This window comes from Paramormyrops kingsleyae, chromosome 17, assembly GCF_048594095.1.
Source record: "Paramormyrops kingsleyae isolate MSU_618 chromosome 17, PKINGS_0.4, whole genome shotgun sequence".
Classification (NCBI taxonomy): domain Eukaryota; kingdom Metazoa; phylum Chordata; class Actinopteri; order Osteoglossiformes; family Mormyridae; genus Paramormyrops; species Paramormyrops kingsleyae.
In genome coordinates this window covers 19743116-19761212 of record NC_132813.1, presented here as the reverse complement: position 1 = coordinate 19761212, position 18097 = coordinate 19743116, and the positions used below count along the sequence as shown (strand labels likewise).

The following is an 18097-nucleotide window of genomic DNA, read 5'->3' as shown; positions in this document are numbered from 1 at the left end:
TTTTGATGTTGCGTGGACCAGTTTTTTTTTTTGGTCCCCACTAGGGGGAACTTAATTTTATAATAATCAGTGGCTGCAGTCAAAAAAGTAAAAATGCCAAAAGTCTTGTATTTTGTTTGGTTACTTAATTAAGGTTAGGGCTGGGTAAGGGTTAAGGTTGTCATTCTTGGGATTAGAGTTTTTCCTGTAGAGATGGATGGACGCTCCCCACAAAGATATGAATACGAACGTGTGTGTGTGTGTGTGTGTGCGTTTGGAGAATGCATGTTCTCCCCATATTTGTATGGGTTTCCTCCTGCAGTCATTGCACCAAAACATTCACAAATTATCCTGTACTGGATAAGTGGATAGAATATGGATAGATGATAACCTCAGTTATCAGTATTGGCAGCAATTTAAGTGACGAGCATTTAAGAGAAGAGAGCAGATGCTAATCCCACCGATCAGCACGCTAACCAATAACGCTCCGTGACACCAGATTGCACGCTAATGCCAACTAGACGCAGTCCAAACGGGTTAGGGAAGCGGAAGGGTGTGCAGGGAAGCTGAGCGACTGGAGTGATCCCAGGCTGGCAGAAGACAGTTACACAGACCTAAGTCTGCTTTATTGCATAACCACGCTTGCCATTTTTAGCCAAACGGATGGGGGGAATAGCCCAAGTTTCGGTTGCATGCTGTGTTTCAGAGTTTTGTTTCGTTTCGTGACATCATGCCAACGAGCTCGGCGTGGCTATAATATCATTCGTCTCTGCGCTGTTAAAATTTGTACCGTTGAACTACATGCTGCGAGATTTTATACCGCTGAACCGCGCACTGTTAAAATACCAGTGAGCCCCGTGATGTTAAACTGCAGTCAGGCTCTGCGGTACAATCGGGCTGTGGGGTCTGGCTGAGCGACCCTGAGCTCCCGCAGATCATTCAGCAGCGGTGTGACTGGACCTGCTGCTGGTTCCGCGCCTGTTCCCGCTCTTCGCTTTCATTCAGCTGCAGTGTGCTCTCCGTGACTCATCGTGTCACAGCTCGTGTGGCAGGCAGAGCAGGAGGAGGAACCGCCCACCGCGAGCGCAGAGCACAAGGCCGGCGATGCGGCCAAATGCAGCAGCCTGTCAGAGGGAGGGGCAGGGGCGGGACTTGGTGGCATGTGAGTCAGCACAGCGCCCCCATGTTCCTGGAGTTGTCCCAAGACTCCCTGTCAGATTGGGGGGTGGGGGGGTGGCAGAGGTGGGTGATCTCTGTGGGATGTGTCTAGGCCAGCCCCCCTCACGTCTTTGTACACACTGTCCTAATGCATTAATGTACTCACACGCAAAAACAGTCATCAGACATGCACACAAATTTGTATTTTTATGGTTGTGGGGACAAAACATTTTTTCAAAAAACATAAAAGCACCCCCAACACACACACACACATATTCATTTTACACAGTTTGAACACACTTTGCCCAAAGTGTGTTAGTAGTCCACACTCGGCTAATTTGGGAGGTGGGCTTCATTTCATATCTGCGGTGTGGGATTATTTGGAAGTTTTATACTCAGACATGTCACTAAGTAGAAGAGACATGGAACAGCCTAGTATAGCGTGTCGAAGTGATGGAACATACGTGTTCAGCACCGTATACATGTATGCTTCCTTCAAGTACAGTACTTTGCTTCCCTCTTACAGTCCAAAAACACAGTTAGGTGTTTCTTTAATTGCGCCTAATGTGTAATTGTGTGTGACTGTGTGTCCTGTGATGCAGCGGCATCCCACCTGGGGTACCTCTGCCTTGCATAATGGGGTCTAGGTTGAGAATGACCCTGTAGTGCAGGGGTGGGCAGTCTTATTCAGAAAGGGCCGTTGTTTATGCAGGTTTTCACTATAACTCCATAATTAGATTACTAATTAGAGGACTGAAGAGTCCTCACACCTGGGTTGGAATAGCTGACCTAAAGGTTACCCCAAAAACCCTTTGCGGATAAGATGGCCCACCCCTGCTGTAGTGGATACACAGCTATATAGATGGATGGATGTATTATTAAAGCATCTGTTTTGTCTCATTGCTGTTTTGTCTGTAGTTTTCTCACTGCTTGTGTGGTAAGTGTTGGACCGAAGTTGTGGAGGTCTGACCCCCCTGGGAGGTGGTCAAGTGGCGTGTGACATCAAAGGCTGAGTCAAACGCGCGATGGCGGCGCCCATCTGCGGGACCCATGCTGCGATGGGCTCCGCGCTTTGTGTCATCGACGGACGGCAGCAGCCAAGCCCCTCACGGGGGCCGCCCTGGCAGCGACGGCGCGCCGTTCTTCAGAGTATACCTTGCGGCGGAGCTCTGTCCAATGACGGTGCCGCGTCTCGGAATCTTAATGCCACATGAGCCACGGCGAGTGCGTAAGTGGCTTTGGTGGGAATGATGCCGCGGAATGAATTAATTTTCAGTTGCCGAATATACATCCCACAGATGGCAGAATGTCTATATTGTGTGATTTAATGCATAGTGGGATAAGCAGAAAGGAATATGAAGATCTCCGAGTCATATGTGGGATCCAGCCCACCAATATCTCACATCTGAATAATACGGTCACTTATATTTCCATAAACAGAAGACAGACAAAATTATTTACGGATTTAATGATTTGAAAATGTGCCAATGGATCTTCGCCTAGAAGCCCGTTATTGTCATGCCCATAATCCTCCTCCTCGTCATCATCACTTTGGTCATTGGCATCCCTTCATCATCCCCATCAGCCGCATCACCGCGATCACCGACACCTCCTTCGCCAGTGTCAGTACTGTCGTCATCAGAGATCAGATCGGTGTGGTTTTTGCCACTGACTAGTTCATGTTGGAATCGATAATTTAAGGAGTGCGCATGTTACATCACCGTGTTTACAGTCTGGTGGGGTCTACATGGACCATTTACGTATGATTGTTCGAGATCCAATATTCAATACTGACGACGTTTTCCGTTCCATGAGCAACACCCAGTACAAGAACAACAGTATGCAATGAATAAAGAATAAACAACAGACAAATATACCTTTAATAGCAAAGGGAAGATGGGTAACAGACACATTACTATTCATATAAAGGACAGAGTGCAGTAATATTGTAGTTGTCCTGCTCAGACAAAAAGGACAGAGAAAAAACATATAACCAGAAAAAAAATTAAAATGAGGACAAGCTAGATACAAATTGTCACCATCAAATTCTCCCCATCTAGCTGGGACCGGAGCAATCAACACTGCCAATTTAGGTTAGAAGGGGAGAAAAAATTCCTTAAACCTGGTCTACTTCAGGACATCCCCCCCTTTAACAGCAGAATAAGGGCCCCAGACTGGTCTTAGGTTTGGCTTGTTTCCCATTGTAAAAGCAGAGAACTTTACGGACCTGGCTTCTTATAGGTCACATAAACCTTAACTGCAGGGGGATTTTATCATAAGTATGCAGCCCTCTCTGCGCTGCTGTGTCTCTTCATTTATTGCAATTCAGCCTTGGTGTAAGCAAGGAATATCATCAGTCAGCTCCTTTTGTCCAGCGATGCGCCGCACACATGCGGGGACACACACTGCGCACACGCACACTGCACATACACAGCACACACACGCTGCATGCATGCACACTGCACACACACGCAGACACACACACTGCACACACGCACACTGCACATACACAGCACACGCACACTGCACATACACAGCACACACACATGCTGCATGCATGCACGCACACATGCTGCATGCATGCACACACACATTGACACACACACACTGCACACACACACACCTACACACACAGTGCATGCACACATTGTACACATGCACACTACACACATTTCACATACATACACTGTGCGCATGCATACTACACCCACAGACAGACACACTGCCTACATTACACATACACGCCGCACACACACACTGCACACGCACACACGGAAACACACATTTCACGTATGCATACTAGACACGCAAATTGCATGCATGCACACACACACAGCATGCACACAGTCACACACACGCACAGAGTATGTACAACACACACAAAGCAACTAATCTAAAACCATAATAGAGCTCAGGGGGTTGGAGGGTCAGGATGGATCTGCTTTCTTCAGTGCAGGGGGGAGGGGGGACAATCCTGGGCTTTTGGAGATTGTCTGCTTCTAACCCATAATAAACAATAGCAATGACCATCACAGGGACCCAACCAACAGCATACACCACCCTAAAACGACAGCACATACAGCTCGAATCATAGCCCTCAGTAACATGCCAGCAGTACATATTAAAGAATAATACTTTCAGCAACATATCGCATGTCACCCTGGAGCTCCGGCAATTGCAGAGGCTTCAGCCTGGTATATTACACAGGCCCCGCAGAATATGTTACTATGGTTTCAGCCATATACATGACAGTGATTTAGCTCTATATTTAATAACGTTTCCAGACATGGCCCTGCATAAAGCCCCAAAGCAACATTTCCCTAGTTATGCACTGCCACTAGATTAAAAAGCTCTATTTACACAATAACGGCTTAAGCGCACTTTCACTCCATTGATTTTGGGCTGGCCCCAGTACCGTATAAAACTGTGGACACGACAGCAGCTGGCCCAGCTAACTAATAAGGCTGACCAGCGTGTGATGGAAATCAATGAGTCTTTCAACAAATTATCAGTCATATATCAAGGAGACCTCACATGAATCTCATGCCTGAAGTCCCACAACACCACCTACTGAGTAGAGATAAGGACTACCTTGGACGGGGATGATGTACTACATAAAATGATGCTACATGCATTGTTCTTTGGAGGACACAGAAAGATAATTAGCCCTTCTTTGCATCAAAACCTGCAGCACTTGCAAGGGACAAACATGCTGACCCATGAGAACGAGTCACATCCAGGCTGCAGGGCCTTCAGGTCTCTCTAGGAGAACCACACCCAACCATCCATTCATCCATCCATAACTGCTTATCCAGCACAACCTCCCAGTGAACCTAACCTAAGCAGCACAGGGCACCATTCCAGATGGGCTACCAGTCCACTGCAGAACACACAGATGTTCACACGTTAAGGGCAGTTTAGAAGTTGGAGTTCACCTGAACTGCATGCTTTTGGACTGCAGGAGTAAACCTGTACAAAGAGAAAAGCATGCAGACTCTTTACACGCTGAAATTTGGGCTGATACCAGCGAAGTAGGTTTATCAACACACTGAAACAAAGATGTATTTGGAGATTTGCATTAAGGGAACGATGCTCATATAGATCTTCCCTTATTCAAAAAACTGTCATTGGTCTCTCTCTAATTATGTGCCATGAAATTAGTCAGTTATGGTATGAAAAGGGCAAAATCGTCCCCATATCAGTCTGAACACCTGCCGGTCTCTACATCCCCGTAAACCAACAGCCTGGTTTGTTGGGGCACAGCACAAACATACATCTGAAATGTGCCATTTTCCTACATTGGGAAGAAAAGGAAGAATTGGGAAATATTTGGGCAACGGGATTTACAAATACAAAGAAGGAGGAAGATAGATGTTTTGGGATCGTCACAAGGGACGACATGCAAGAAGACAAAATGGGGGCTGGGCTGGGGAGAATGCAGTGGCGGACTGCAGGTTTGGACAGCAGGGTCTGGGAGAAGAAGCAGACCTCAGTCTTACAGGATCGTTATTTCATTTTATGGGAACATGCTGGATTGTTGCCACCAGACTTCATTATAATCAGCCCTATCTTAAGGAGACTAAAAAAGAACTGCTTCTTAAAAGGTTTATTGTAAAACAATATAATCCATTTGCAATGGCAAATATAGCATCAGAAGTCATCATTAACCATCAGGCCGGCGAAGCTGATTCCTGGCTTGGAGTTAATTTGTCTTGTCACGCTGGGATTAATGGCAGTTTCCTAAGCCACTGGCTCTGGGTTGCAGTGCCATTCATCAGGGAGTCGCTATAGCTGTACTACAAAACTGACTGTCATGACAGTTTGAAAACTACGACTCCAAATATCGATCGACTGCCGCTCCATGACCTAAAAGGATTCAGTGCTGTTTCAGCGGTTCTGGTCAGCTTCCGTACCATCTCAAGCTTACAGTCTTACAAGTCTATAAGATCTAGTTTCCTGTCTGTTACACTGACCAAACACATTAAGACATCCTCTCTGTTACAGTAACCAGACACATTAAGACATCCTCTCTGTTACAGTAACCAGACACATTAAGACATCCTTTCAGTTACACTATCGAAGACACATTAAGACATCCCCTCTGTTACACTGACTAGACACATTAAGACAACCTCTCTGTTACAATAACCAGACACATTAAGACATCCTCTCTGTTACAGTAACCAGACACATTAAGACATCCTTTCAGTTACACTATCGAAGACACATTAAGACATCCTCTCTGTTACAGTAACCAGACACATTAAGACATCCTTTCAGTTACACTATCGAAGACACATTAAGACATCCCCTCTGTTACACTGACTAGACACATTAAGACAACCTCTCTGTTACAATAACCAGACACATTAAGACATCCTCTCTGTTACAGTAACCAGACACATTAAGACATCCTTTCAGTTACACTATCGAAGACACATTAAGACATCCCCTCTGTTACACTGACTAGACACATTAAGACAACCTCTCTGTTACAATAACCAGACACATTAAGACATCCCCTCTGTTACACTGACTAGACACATTAAGACAACCTCTCTGTTACAATAACCAGACACATTAAGACATCCCCTCTGTTACACTGACTAGACACATTAAGACAACCTCTCTGACACACTGGCCAGACACATTAAGACACCCTCTCTGTTACATCATCACTGTTACCCTGACCAGACAGAAAATAACATCCTATCTTTCAGAGAAACGAAAGATAGAAACTTCTGTAACATCCTTCTTGTCACAGTAAGACCATGTGACATCCATTCTCCTATAGTGAGCATACTTAGTGAGACATCCTCTGTTTTACAGTGACATCATCTCCAAAATCACCGTCTCTGTTACCATGACGCCCTCTGCTCCTGGTACAGTGACCATCCTAAGAAAGGTCATCCCTGTTACACTGGCATTCTGTGAAATCATGTTATGATGATGATCTCTAGCCTAAGAAATCCTCTCTGCTGGACTGGAAACCCCACAGAACACACACACACACACTGACATTCACATATACTGTAACAGCTATAAACAGCACTAGGTATGGTTTCCATCCAAAGAACAGTGCAATGCTTCAGAATTCTACAGTCTTCCAAAATTCAGCCGAGGGCACAATATGCTTTTGTCATGACACATGTTATCTATATTAAAAACATCATACAGAAACTAAAAGACATACATGTGGGTTTTATTGGATGGGTATTAAGTGATGTGGAGACAGAAATAGCCGGGGTTTAATTAAATCCCACATATTGCAGTGATGATTCTTACAGCTAAATTTAAACATAAAGTCAATGTAAGCTACTGAATTTCAGTTCTTTTAACAAATACTGTGTGCATTAAAGACTTTCTCTTCTGTAAGACTTAATAGGATAATAGAAGTATATGATTATAATTTAAATAGCCTACACACTTATTGTACCGTTGTTAAGCAGTTTTGTATAATGGAAGAACTGTATTTCTGATGGATTGATATTTGAAATCACATTAGGATGCTATACCACCAAGCAGGTGAAATGATTATATCATAAATTACCTTAAGTGACCAAAGGAGACGTTAGGGAAAATAATCGTAACGCCTTCCAGTCAACCATATTTCATTAGTGCTCATGCAATGTCGGGTTACCTGGAGCCGGGAGCACCCTGCGCGGGATGGTAAATATTCATTTATGCTCAGATTATCGAGGCTACCAATGACAATCGAAAATCTTGTTGCGGCTCTAGAGGATGAAACACTACAAAAATGTTATCATTACCATCTTGACCACACCCATTTCGGGATATAAATACTCTTTATGTGACCTCTGCCCACGCCATGTGAAACTCTGCTTTACATCAGACTCTAATTAGAGAAAAGACAGTCCGCCTTACACTCCGCAAGAAGGTTCCATTATCTTAAGAAACGCGCAGAAAGGACCAAGACGAGGACTCGACGCTCTTCCCCAGAAATGTACTTTGTCACAATTAAGTGCCGCAACCCAACCCTCCTGTGGAAAAACACGACTGGCAGAACTGAAATATTTACATGACATTTTAAAATACCAGAAAATAAACGATGTAGAGAAACCTATCAGACGTCATCTGAATTTCACATGCGTCCTTACTGCGTTAATTGGCCGGCTAAGGAAACCTTAGCGTCATGAGGTGACAGCTGCGGACTTGTTCTAATGTAACTAGACAAACTGTTTTTCTTAATGTCCTCAGCAGCGAGAAATATAAGGTGCAATGCCTACTAAAAACAATTAATATAATTATACATTTATAACATTTATGATGTTATATAACATTTTAAATGAGCCATTCCTTATTAAGAGCGGCGTTCAATAGATTTGACGGTCTCGCTGTCTTTAGGCGTGGTTTATCATATTGTACGGGCCACAAATAACAATAAAGGTACATAAAATCTTTATCCCAATCCTGCAATATATATCCATATATCTCATAGCAAAAGTAATAGAAAGAAAAGCAGCTCAACATTCAGTATAAAATAGACTAATACACCACGCAGAACAAAATCTAATTAGAAAACAATGTAGCTAAAAATAAACTGATACCTGGTAGCGTTTATAGGTGATATATGAGTGCAGTGTAGAAAACGTGTAAATGTTTATCAAGATACAAAGTATTTCTACATCAACTGATAAAATCATTTAAATGGTTTTAATGAGAAGTTTGGAAACTAGGTAATGTCTAATAGTGACGTAGGGTACCCGGTGATGCTACGTAGTGTAAAGGAATGGCAAAGAAGCCTAGACAGCTGTGTTCGGTGCCGCACCAAGAAGCCGGTGCTTGTTCCTTCTTTTTAAATAGTGACTGCGACCAGTGCGCTTGCGGTGCGAATATAAATATGGGCACAACCGAAAAGTTAAATGTCGTTTATAAATGGGAAGACTGCGTTGCCAAAACGACTCCACGAACGCAAACGAGTTAATATGCATCGCGGCGCGACGACAGTTATCGGACGAACAGCTGACTGCCGGCGATCGGCCACTGTCGTGATCCTGCGACGCAAACCCGGCCGAGCCGCAGCTAAGGCGCCGCGCCGCCTCTTCGCTATTGCGCATGATACTGCGGCTCTCAAGGCTACCCCATCCTCAACTGATCTTGAATCAGAACAGCCCCAGAGCCGGCGACCACGCCCCCGATTCTCACCTGCCGGCCAATGGGCGTGTAGCGGAGGCGGACCCAGCCGCTAAATACTCATGCATGGTTTTAGTGGGATTTGCCAACAGCTGCGCGGCCGCTTTCGGGACGTTCCGGTGCAAGTGCTCGGCTACGAAGAGAGCGTACGGATAGGAGGGGATGGTGACAGGGCACGAGTGAAAGGGTGCCGCCGGGATCCATGGCCGAAGAGGTTCGGCAATGAAATATCTGCCGAACGGGACACTTTAAGATATGAAGAGGTTTCTTGCGGGTTGGCAATAGTACTATGATTTGGTATGTGGTCGTTTTGATAGCGTGTGTATTCAGCGCCGAAGGATCGTCTAAACAAGGTGAGTTGAAGCGCAATATTTGGGTTCTGTAAGTTGAACGATCGCTCAGTGCGTTTCCCATTAGTTTTGTTTATTCACCCGAAAAAATTAATTTTCCGTTTCATTATTGGTTGCAATACAATTATATCAGTGTTTATATTATGTTAAATGTAATAGATAAATATTTGTGGTTTTTCTGTTGGATTATTAGTAACTTTTAAATACTAATTTTGTTGCAGTTATATTCACAAAAAATCCGCTTTGAACGAATTCCCTAATTTGAGTTTTTTTTTTTTTGGAACGTAATAATATTTTGTGAAACGTTTCATAATAAAAAAAATCAGGTGTGCAGGTAAAACCGACAGGGGGATATTTTGAATACGACGAAAATGTACAGTAACTGTAATATACGTATTATTATGTAATTGCAAGTATAATTGTATAGTTTTTCAATATTCTTTCAGGTTATGTTTAAAGTCTCGACAACCCTACACTACATTTTCCTTACTTGCTAAAGATGTTGTTTTATTACATTGGAAATTAAAGTTTAAATATTGGGATAAGAAAACGATGTACTAGGATAAATGGAAAAATTAGTAGAATATCCATGTTTAAATGCAAATATTCACGTATACCTATTGGTCATTCATCCCTTTGAGAGAATATTTTATAACCCATGGAACAGTTCGGTTGGAAACGTAAGAAGTGTGATACAGTGAAGCGCCGACGTTTTACATTTGACCCCGTCCTCGTGGACTTGCTTACCCTTGCTGTTCCAACTTTAACCAGAAGGGGGAGTATGCTTTTACAGTTACCTATAAGATTACAACAATTTGCTTGTTACGGAGGTATAAACTGCTGAAATATAGTACAATACGTTTTATTTTGCTTTTTTGTGGCATTTTGTTAGTGTGTTATGTCATTGCTGGGTGTTTTTGAGGGATGTTATCTTGCTGTGAGGTGTTGAGCTGTTTTGGGATGTTCCGTTACAGTAGAAGCTGTCAGTGTGGGACATCCTGTCATTTTAGGGTGTTGCATAATTATGGAACGTTCTGTCCCAGTAGGATGTTCTTTTCCTGAGATGTGAGCTGTGACTTAGGGACGCTCTGAGAGTGTGGGATGACCTGCTATTAACTGTATTAATTAAGAAAGGTTATTTTCCTGTGATGGAAGAAGCACAATCCACAAGGAATGTCTCAGTGCACAGCCACTGCTGCAAGGACAGCACACAGACCCCCAGGAAGTCATTTTGATATGACTCAGTGTGATCAAGTTTCACTCACCAGGGGTGGTGATGTGGATGCTTAGTGGTACTCTTACCAGGACATGATTTATATGGGGACCTCTGGGCCAGCCGTTAGCAGCTTGTCATGCATTAGCACGTTAGCATGCAACAAGACCCTTTGGTGTCTCATAGTCACCCGGTTAGCTTTAGCACATTAGCATTCCGTAAGGCCTGTTAGCAGGCCACAGGTGTCCTGTCTGTGGACACAGGATACATTAGCTAATATATTACATTTTCCTGTCACTCAGTTAATGTAGCAATCACCAGACACTGCTTGTGCATTTGTGTGATTGATAGATGTAATTTTATCATTATAAGTATTTTTTTTTCTAGATAATTTATTAAAGTGAACTTTTAATTTAATATTCTAATAATTAGCTATTTTTGGGCACAAGTAAACTGTTCTGCAAATAAATAGCTCACTTAAGATATTATTATAATTTAAAATGCTATATTAAGGACTTCCTATTTTTATAGTGCCATATAAAAATTCTTCGGTGTTTTCTCTCATTTGAAGTAAACCTTGGATCTTCACATCAAACCTAGACATCCGCTTCTGCGTCAGGTTCCTTACTCGCGTGTCCCCTGCTGTCGTAGCTGGACTTCAAGGTCCGGCCGCCTTCCCTAAGCCATAACCAGCTTGACGGTCTTCTGTGAATCTGTATGGCACCAGCCAGAAGAGCCATCTCAGAATTGATTATGTCACTGAGTACATTGGCTTGACAACTAAATAGGATTATGTTCAATTTCATTTCTTTTCCATATTTTAGCAGTGTCACTATTGTCTGGGATCATTTGTATTTGGGCACGTTTAATCAATTGCTTCACCAAATACATAGATTGCTCCTATTTGCAGTTAATTTTCTATGGATATACATCCAGTTTCTTAGTTAGTTTATCCAGTTAGGGCCCTGATGGAATGGTGTCTGACACTGGTGTAACTTTACCCATGTTCCGTAAGGCCATGAAACAGTGGTTTCACTCTTATTGTAACCCCCCCCCCAGTTACTTACATGTAATACAGAGCAGTACTTGAATGTGTTGTGATTGAATAGAAACCCCTTACAACCCCAAACTAGACAAGCAGTTGGAAGATGCATGAATACTGCAACTGCAATGTATAACTCTTAAAAGTAAGTCAGTATTTTGAGTCTCATTTGACTAATTACCATTCTGGCGCACACACCTAACTGATATTGTGGGATTCTTGGTGCAAAACAGGTTTATTCTATGAAGCTTACAGAGTTACTAGAAAGTATTTAACTCACCACATTAAATTGTTTGCAGAATACACTTAGTGTGGTGGTCTCAGTTTGTGGCTGTTGGTATATATTTATGTCCCAGTTTTTTTGGCAGGTGGTGTTTTGATGTGCCATTTTAATTGCTCTTGGTGTATGTATGCGCTCAATGTGTTTTCACATGAAACAGACGGAGAAGAGAGAGTGAGGCACGGTCCCCGTCGAAGCCTTCGTGATGTTTTGAGGCTGTGTCATGTTTTTTTTTTTTTTTTTTTTACATTTTTTTCCTCAGCCGGTTTGCTAAACGTGGTAATGAAGTACCAGGCATGGCTGTATCAGACGGCTGCCGGAAACACACTGCATCGAGGGGATCAGGCAGCAGCCCGTTGCTAAGCACTCTGGGTGTTTCTGAAACACTGGAGCCGGTGGTGCATGTCTGGGTTCTGGGACTCCCCCTCCCCCTCCAGGGAGCTGCCAGACGAACCTTGCTGTGTCAGAATGTCTCACGCTGACGTTCCTCCAGCCACGATACGGCAACAGGCTTCTAGCTCTCATGATGAAAGGTATCTGCTTACTCATATCCGTACTGATTTCAGGGTGTTATCGCTTAAATGTATGTTTCGTTTGGTTGTTTTTTGATCATTCGTGTTTTTTTTGGCACTTAATGTTAGACATTCAAAAAATAAATAGCGACAATGGAATCGTATTAAATGTGATAAAATACTTGAGGGAGTTAAGACCTTCAGGGGTTGTTGTCCTGGTCTGGTATCTGCGTGGTGGACCTCATTTGAACTTTGGTCGTTTGATCCTTTGCTGGGCCTCCTAAGTTCTGTTCAGCCCATAGTGTTCCAGAATATTCTCAGTTCTCAGATCCATATTATGCCTTGTTCTGAACCTGCTCCATTTGCCTTCTTATGCTTGCACTTTAAGAGCTGCCGTCATTTCTCTCCTAACTCTTTCCTCAGTAGGATCCTCTGCTGTTCGGAGCTCTATTGTTCTCTCGGATCATCCCTACCGTGTTTCTGTCCCATCTAAAGAATAGCTATAGAATCCAATAAAAAAGTCAATGATATTAAGATCTTTGTCTTGAAAAGAAAAATTAAATCTGGTTTAAAAATGTCTTTCTGATTCACTCTTAAGAATCTTAATTCTCCCTTCACTCTTCCTTTCTGCCCGTGACTTTGCAGACTCCAGCTCCAGAGTCCCACATTTTGAAATGTATTGCTAAAGGACAGCTGGAAATTAAGACAGCCAGTCTCCTGACTGCAAAGCTCTGAATAAGAGGATTAGACATGGACAATATTTTGGCAATAATATAGGATTTGCACTGCTCGCTGGATACGTGAATTCCATAATCCTGGTTTTCGTAGAAATGCTGTACCAGAATTTTTTTTTCTTTCACGTTATTTATTTTACAGAAACAAAAAGACGTTCAGTTTAGCCGGGGTGACCCGGTTGCTGAGAGGGGGGGGGTCGTATCCCACTGACCCTGAACACAGCAAGGCGTCTGCTACTCTGTCTCAGCCCTGCTGCCTGTGTGACGCAGAAGGCTGTGCAGACTCTCAGCCGAATCCCCCTCAGACTCGACTTCTCGCTTCAACCGCGTCACGCTGGTTTAAAATAGCACAAAGGCCTGAGAAGCGCTCACTGGGAAAGCGAGGCCTTCACGCCGTCTGAGGCCTGAAGGTTGCAGTTATAGACTGGATGGAGTGACTGGGGGCGTCCCAGTGGACTCATCTAAATACTGACTCGGCATATTCTGGGGGTGTTCGTGGACAGCTTGCCCCAAATTTAGGCCAGGTGTTCAATGTCAATGGTCTGCTTAGCATTTAAATTGGATTTTCAATCCAAATAAATTGTGTGCATGATCTCTCTTTATGGTGGGTAGTGAGATCTGTCGCCGGCGATGATTGGGCCTGCCCTGAAGGGGGCGACGAGGGGCTCTATACATCATAGGAGAATGTAAGCAGGGCTATCTGTACTGGAACTCCAGAGGGGTAGATCTGTGAAATGCTGCGGTCAGCGCAAGCTGTGAATTTATCGCTCTACCCATTGACTTCCAGTTTCCATCCTTTCCCCTCCTGGGAGTAGCCAGGCAGTCACACAAAAACCAGTACAAAGCAAACTGGTTTTAGTTAAAAAAAAAAAAACACTCAGCATATAAGAAAAAAAAATTAATGACAATGGTTCCATTAAGAAAATGAGCATGTTGACATTAATTGTGTGGGTGTTGCTGATCTAGCTTTTGTTATAGATCTAGCTCGTGTTACAGACTCGTAAAAAGGACAGTGTGGTGTTTGAGGGTAATACATTATACCCAGCCTGTGTGGTGCTGCTAGGAGAGATGGGTCTTTGATATACTGTCATGGTATAGCATGCTAAATGCTAAATTCCTGTCAAACTGGGTCTTATGTGCTCTGTATGTGTCAGACATTTCTTTAAAATATCGTAGGAATATCATTATTTCCGCTGGAATTTCTTGGTGGACAGACAGCAATGAGCTGAAACAGGGTGGTATCATTAGAAACTAATGAGCAAAGCCCAGTCATTCTCTGACGTGGATGTGATGATGTGTTGACATTGATGATGGTGCCTCTGACAGCGTAGAGCTGCTGTGAAAATATGTTTTTTTGCCAGGAGAAGATGATCACTGAACACAAGGTTCTGCACGAGTTCATAAACAAGCTTAACCTTTATCGCCTGAATTCCCTTCATCTCCAGCTGGGTATTGTATCTGGGCTTTAAATTTGAGTTTACCTTTCTGGTCACAGAAATACTCCAGACAGAATCTCTTCTGGTCCTTATCTTACTTCAGGGCTCTTCAACTCTGGACCCCGATTCCAAATCCAGGCCTTGTTTTCAGTGCTCCCAGGAAGTTAGTTTAATAATTACCGGGATGAGCTTCCCGAAGCCTTCTTAACGCTACGTTGTTCATAAGTTCTATCTCTTAACTCACCCTGATTCTGATTGGCCAGAGGCTTCACACCTGGCTCACAGGTAAAGGAAGGCTGGGAAATCGGCAGTGCTCGGACCTCGAGGACCGTGTTTCGAATAGCCCTGTCTTGCACTGTATCATGACCCTGGAAGGGCCACAGCAGCAGATGCTTTTACCCAAAGTGACGCACACTTGGGAAATCAGGGTTAGCCAGTTCTTGGAACAGTTAAAGCTTAAGGGTCCCTGCTCAAGGGCCCAATGCTGGAATCACTTTGCTGACCAGGTTTTGAACCAACGACCTTCTGACCATGGGTCTTAACCCACAGAGCTGCACACCACCCCCTGCTGGCACGGGCTTGGCCAAAACATGCTCCTTCAGTTAGGTGCGAGGGGGGAGTGTTTGGCTCAACAAAGCAGATTAAGCACAGGAATGCAGTGGCTAAGGCAGCACCAGCTTGGGGGGGGGGGGGGGGGGGAAGGGCAGGGGAAAGGACAAGCAGGAGCTCAGTCACACTGGCTCGATGCCAGACACTGTGAAAGGTTGGATATCCGAGGACCTTCTTTATTGGTGCTTGTGATCCGAGACATAAGAAGAGGATGACTCTCTTCACCGTGAGTCCTGTTCATTTTCCTGTGTTGGTAAAATGCAGAGGTAATGTGCGTAACTTCGCCTCATGTCTCAGTGAGCAGCATGACCTTCATCTTCACGATTCGTCTTTTTTTGGTCTAGATCAATACAGCTCTGGTTGGTGTCATACACGCACACGGAAACAGAGGCGCTCCGGCCGCGACCTCCAGACGCCGGACCTCTCCGGTCCCGCCAGTACCAACCCTCTTCACAAAATTAATCTTTTATTAGAGTTTGGCCAGGAATTGAAGGCCCTCCCTCCTTTCCAGTTCAAAACAGATCGGCAATCTTGTCCAAATCCAACCCGGTTTCATCGTCCCCTGGGTCCGAGGTACCACTGCCATCTCAGTCTAAGCTGCCTGCCCTGGATCTAAATGACCTTTTTTGAAAATACATGGAAAGTCTTTATTTTAATGCCTTAAATAATTTTAATTGCTAGATGAATGTCAAGTATATTTTACCAAGTAGATCCATTTATACCCATGTGTGCCTCTTAATTTACAACAGTTTTTTTTTTTTTTATTAATACCTTTGGTATTTCTTGAGTGTTTAAAGAGAGGTGAGAGATTTGAGGAAAACCTTGTTTTCGTTCCTTCTGAAGGTCACAGCATGGCAGAAGGCCGCTCGTGCTAACACCTTGTCCCACATGACACCTGTCTCAGATCTGACTTTAATGGGTGGGCGATTCTGAGTGGAGTCATGTGACCGTTGCTCCTCTGACTCTTAATTATTGGCCCATCAGCTGTGAACTTTTTTGCTCTGTAGTTATTTCTGAAGGATAATGGATAGTTATTAGTTGCTGCAGGATGGGATTAAGCTGCCCTCTCATCTTTGTGTCAAGTAGAAGCTCTGTAAAGGATCTGGACTGAGGGGATAATCTCACCGTCTCCACTGGAACTGAGTGATAGGGGACTGAAATTCCATGCAGGTCTGGTGGCATTTCTGTAGGCCTCTGCCATTCACACTAATTATACTGGGTCCTTTTAACTTGCAAGCATTGACGTCTTTTTTTTTTTTATACCGAATACACCCAAACTATGATAGACAGGTATGCCAGTGTGTCCCCTGCTTCAGCTCCATGGTGTAGACTCCAGCCTCACTGCAGCTCTGCACTGGAAAATAGATGGGTGGAATGCATTTCAAATAAACCGTCATAGATAATATGCTGTTTGGTTTACAGTGAAATACTACTGTTGAGAAATTTTTCTGGCTACTACTTTTTAGTTGATAATACCATTTGAAAAGCTGACTTTCTGCAAGATGTCAACAGTAGCAGAGCGTTTTGGGGGTTAGGGTTAGACCCTGTGGAGATCCAGTGGTCGCTGAGGCAAATTGAAAATGTCCTGCTATGAGCAGATGGCCAACAGCAGCAGTATGTGATTGGCAGTGAATGGGCTGGCTGGTCGGAACTGGTTTTGACTGGTTAGAACTGCTCTGAGCCACTCTTCTGTTCAGGTGCGATGTACATATACTGTACGGCACTGCAAATCCCCAGCTTGTGAGTCCTCTATGACCTCTGCGGCAAAGATGGATGGAGAGGTAGCTGGCTAGGTGACTGCCAACCCCAGTATGCCTTTTCAGGCTGTGTGAAGCCAGACAGTGGGTGTGTGGGCGGTAATGACAGCCTGTTCCCCTTCAAACACTCATAATTACTAACAATAGAATCCCACTGGGTCTCCTGACTGCCATCCAGTGCACCTTCCCTGCAGTTGATGGCGTCAGTGTGTATAATCGTGGGGTCTCCCACAGTGACCCCAGCATCATGGGGTCCTCGCAGTGACCTCCGTATCTCGCTGCCCCCTTGGTGACCCCCCTTAGGTCCCCGCATAGCAAGAGAGGAGCCCCGGTTTGTGACAGTGCGTGCTGGTGAGACCGTGGTGCTGGGATGTGACGTGTCCTGGCCCCTGAGCGGCCCGCAGCCTGCCTATGTGGTGGAGTGGTTCCGGTCCAGCGTGCCTATGCCCTTCTTCATCAGTTTCCGCTTCTACCCGCCGCATGTGGACCCAGAGTATGCTGGTAAGTCTTCCTAGAGTCTCGAGGCTATTTCAGTACCCCTAGGTTTCGAGTGTAAAAAAAGAAATCACATATAAGTTGTGTTGCACAGACATGCTAAGTGTTCTCCATGTGTGCTCTTAACTGCTTTATTGATGGTCTTGTTTGGGAAGTTACTGCACCAGATTCAAAGTCAAATGTGTCTCGCAAGACCTACAGACTCCCAGGTCAGAGACTGGTAAAGAAAAATAGGCGTGATTTCTTACAATGTGTTTCCTGCCCTGTGTCTGGACAATATTTTGGTCTCGGTCTCTGTTTTTGATCAAACTGTAAGAACAGACTGCAGAGAGCAGATCCGTTAGCATTAATGTCTGTGTATGTCTGACTGAGGGTAAA

The 18097-nt window shown here is 44.2% G+C and overlaps 1 protein-coding gene across 3 annotated transcripts in view; it reads left to right on the top strand.

The window, feature by feature from the left end:
* Positions 1–18097, top strand: part of LOC111851312 (protein turtle homolog B-like) — a 41174-nt gene that overhangs the window by 3868 nt on the left and 19209 nt on the right. For 2 of the 3 annotated variants that reach the window (XM_023826110.2, XM_023826109.2), the window contains exons 1-2: positions 9355–9644; positions 17528–17725. In XM_023826110.2, coding sequence (XP_023681878.1) covers positions 9581–9644; positions 17528–17725 — 262 coding nt within the window. In that variant the 5' untranslated portion in view covers positions 9355–9580. Of the gene's footprint in view, positions 1–9354; positions 9645–17527; positions 17726–18097 lie in introns of those variants that run through there. The other variant, XM_023826112.2, reaches the window with a different exon arrangement.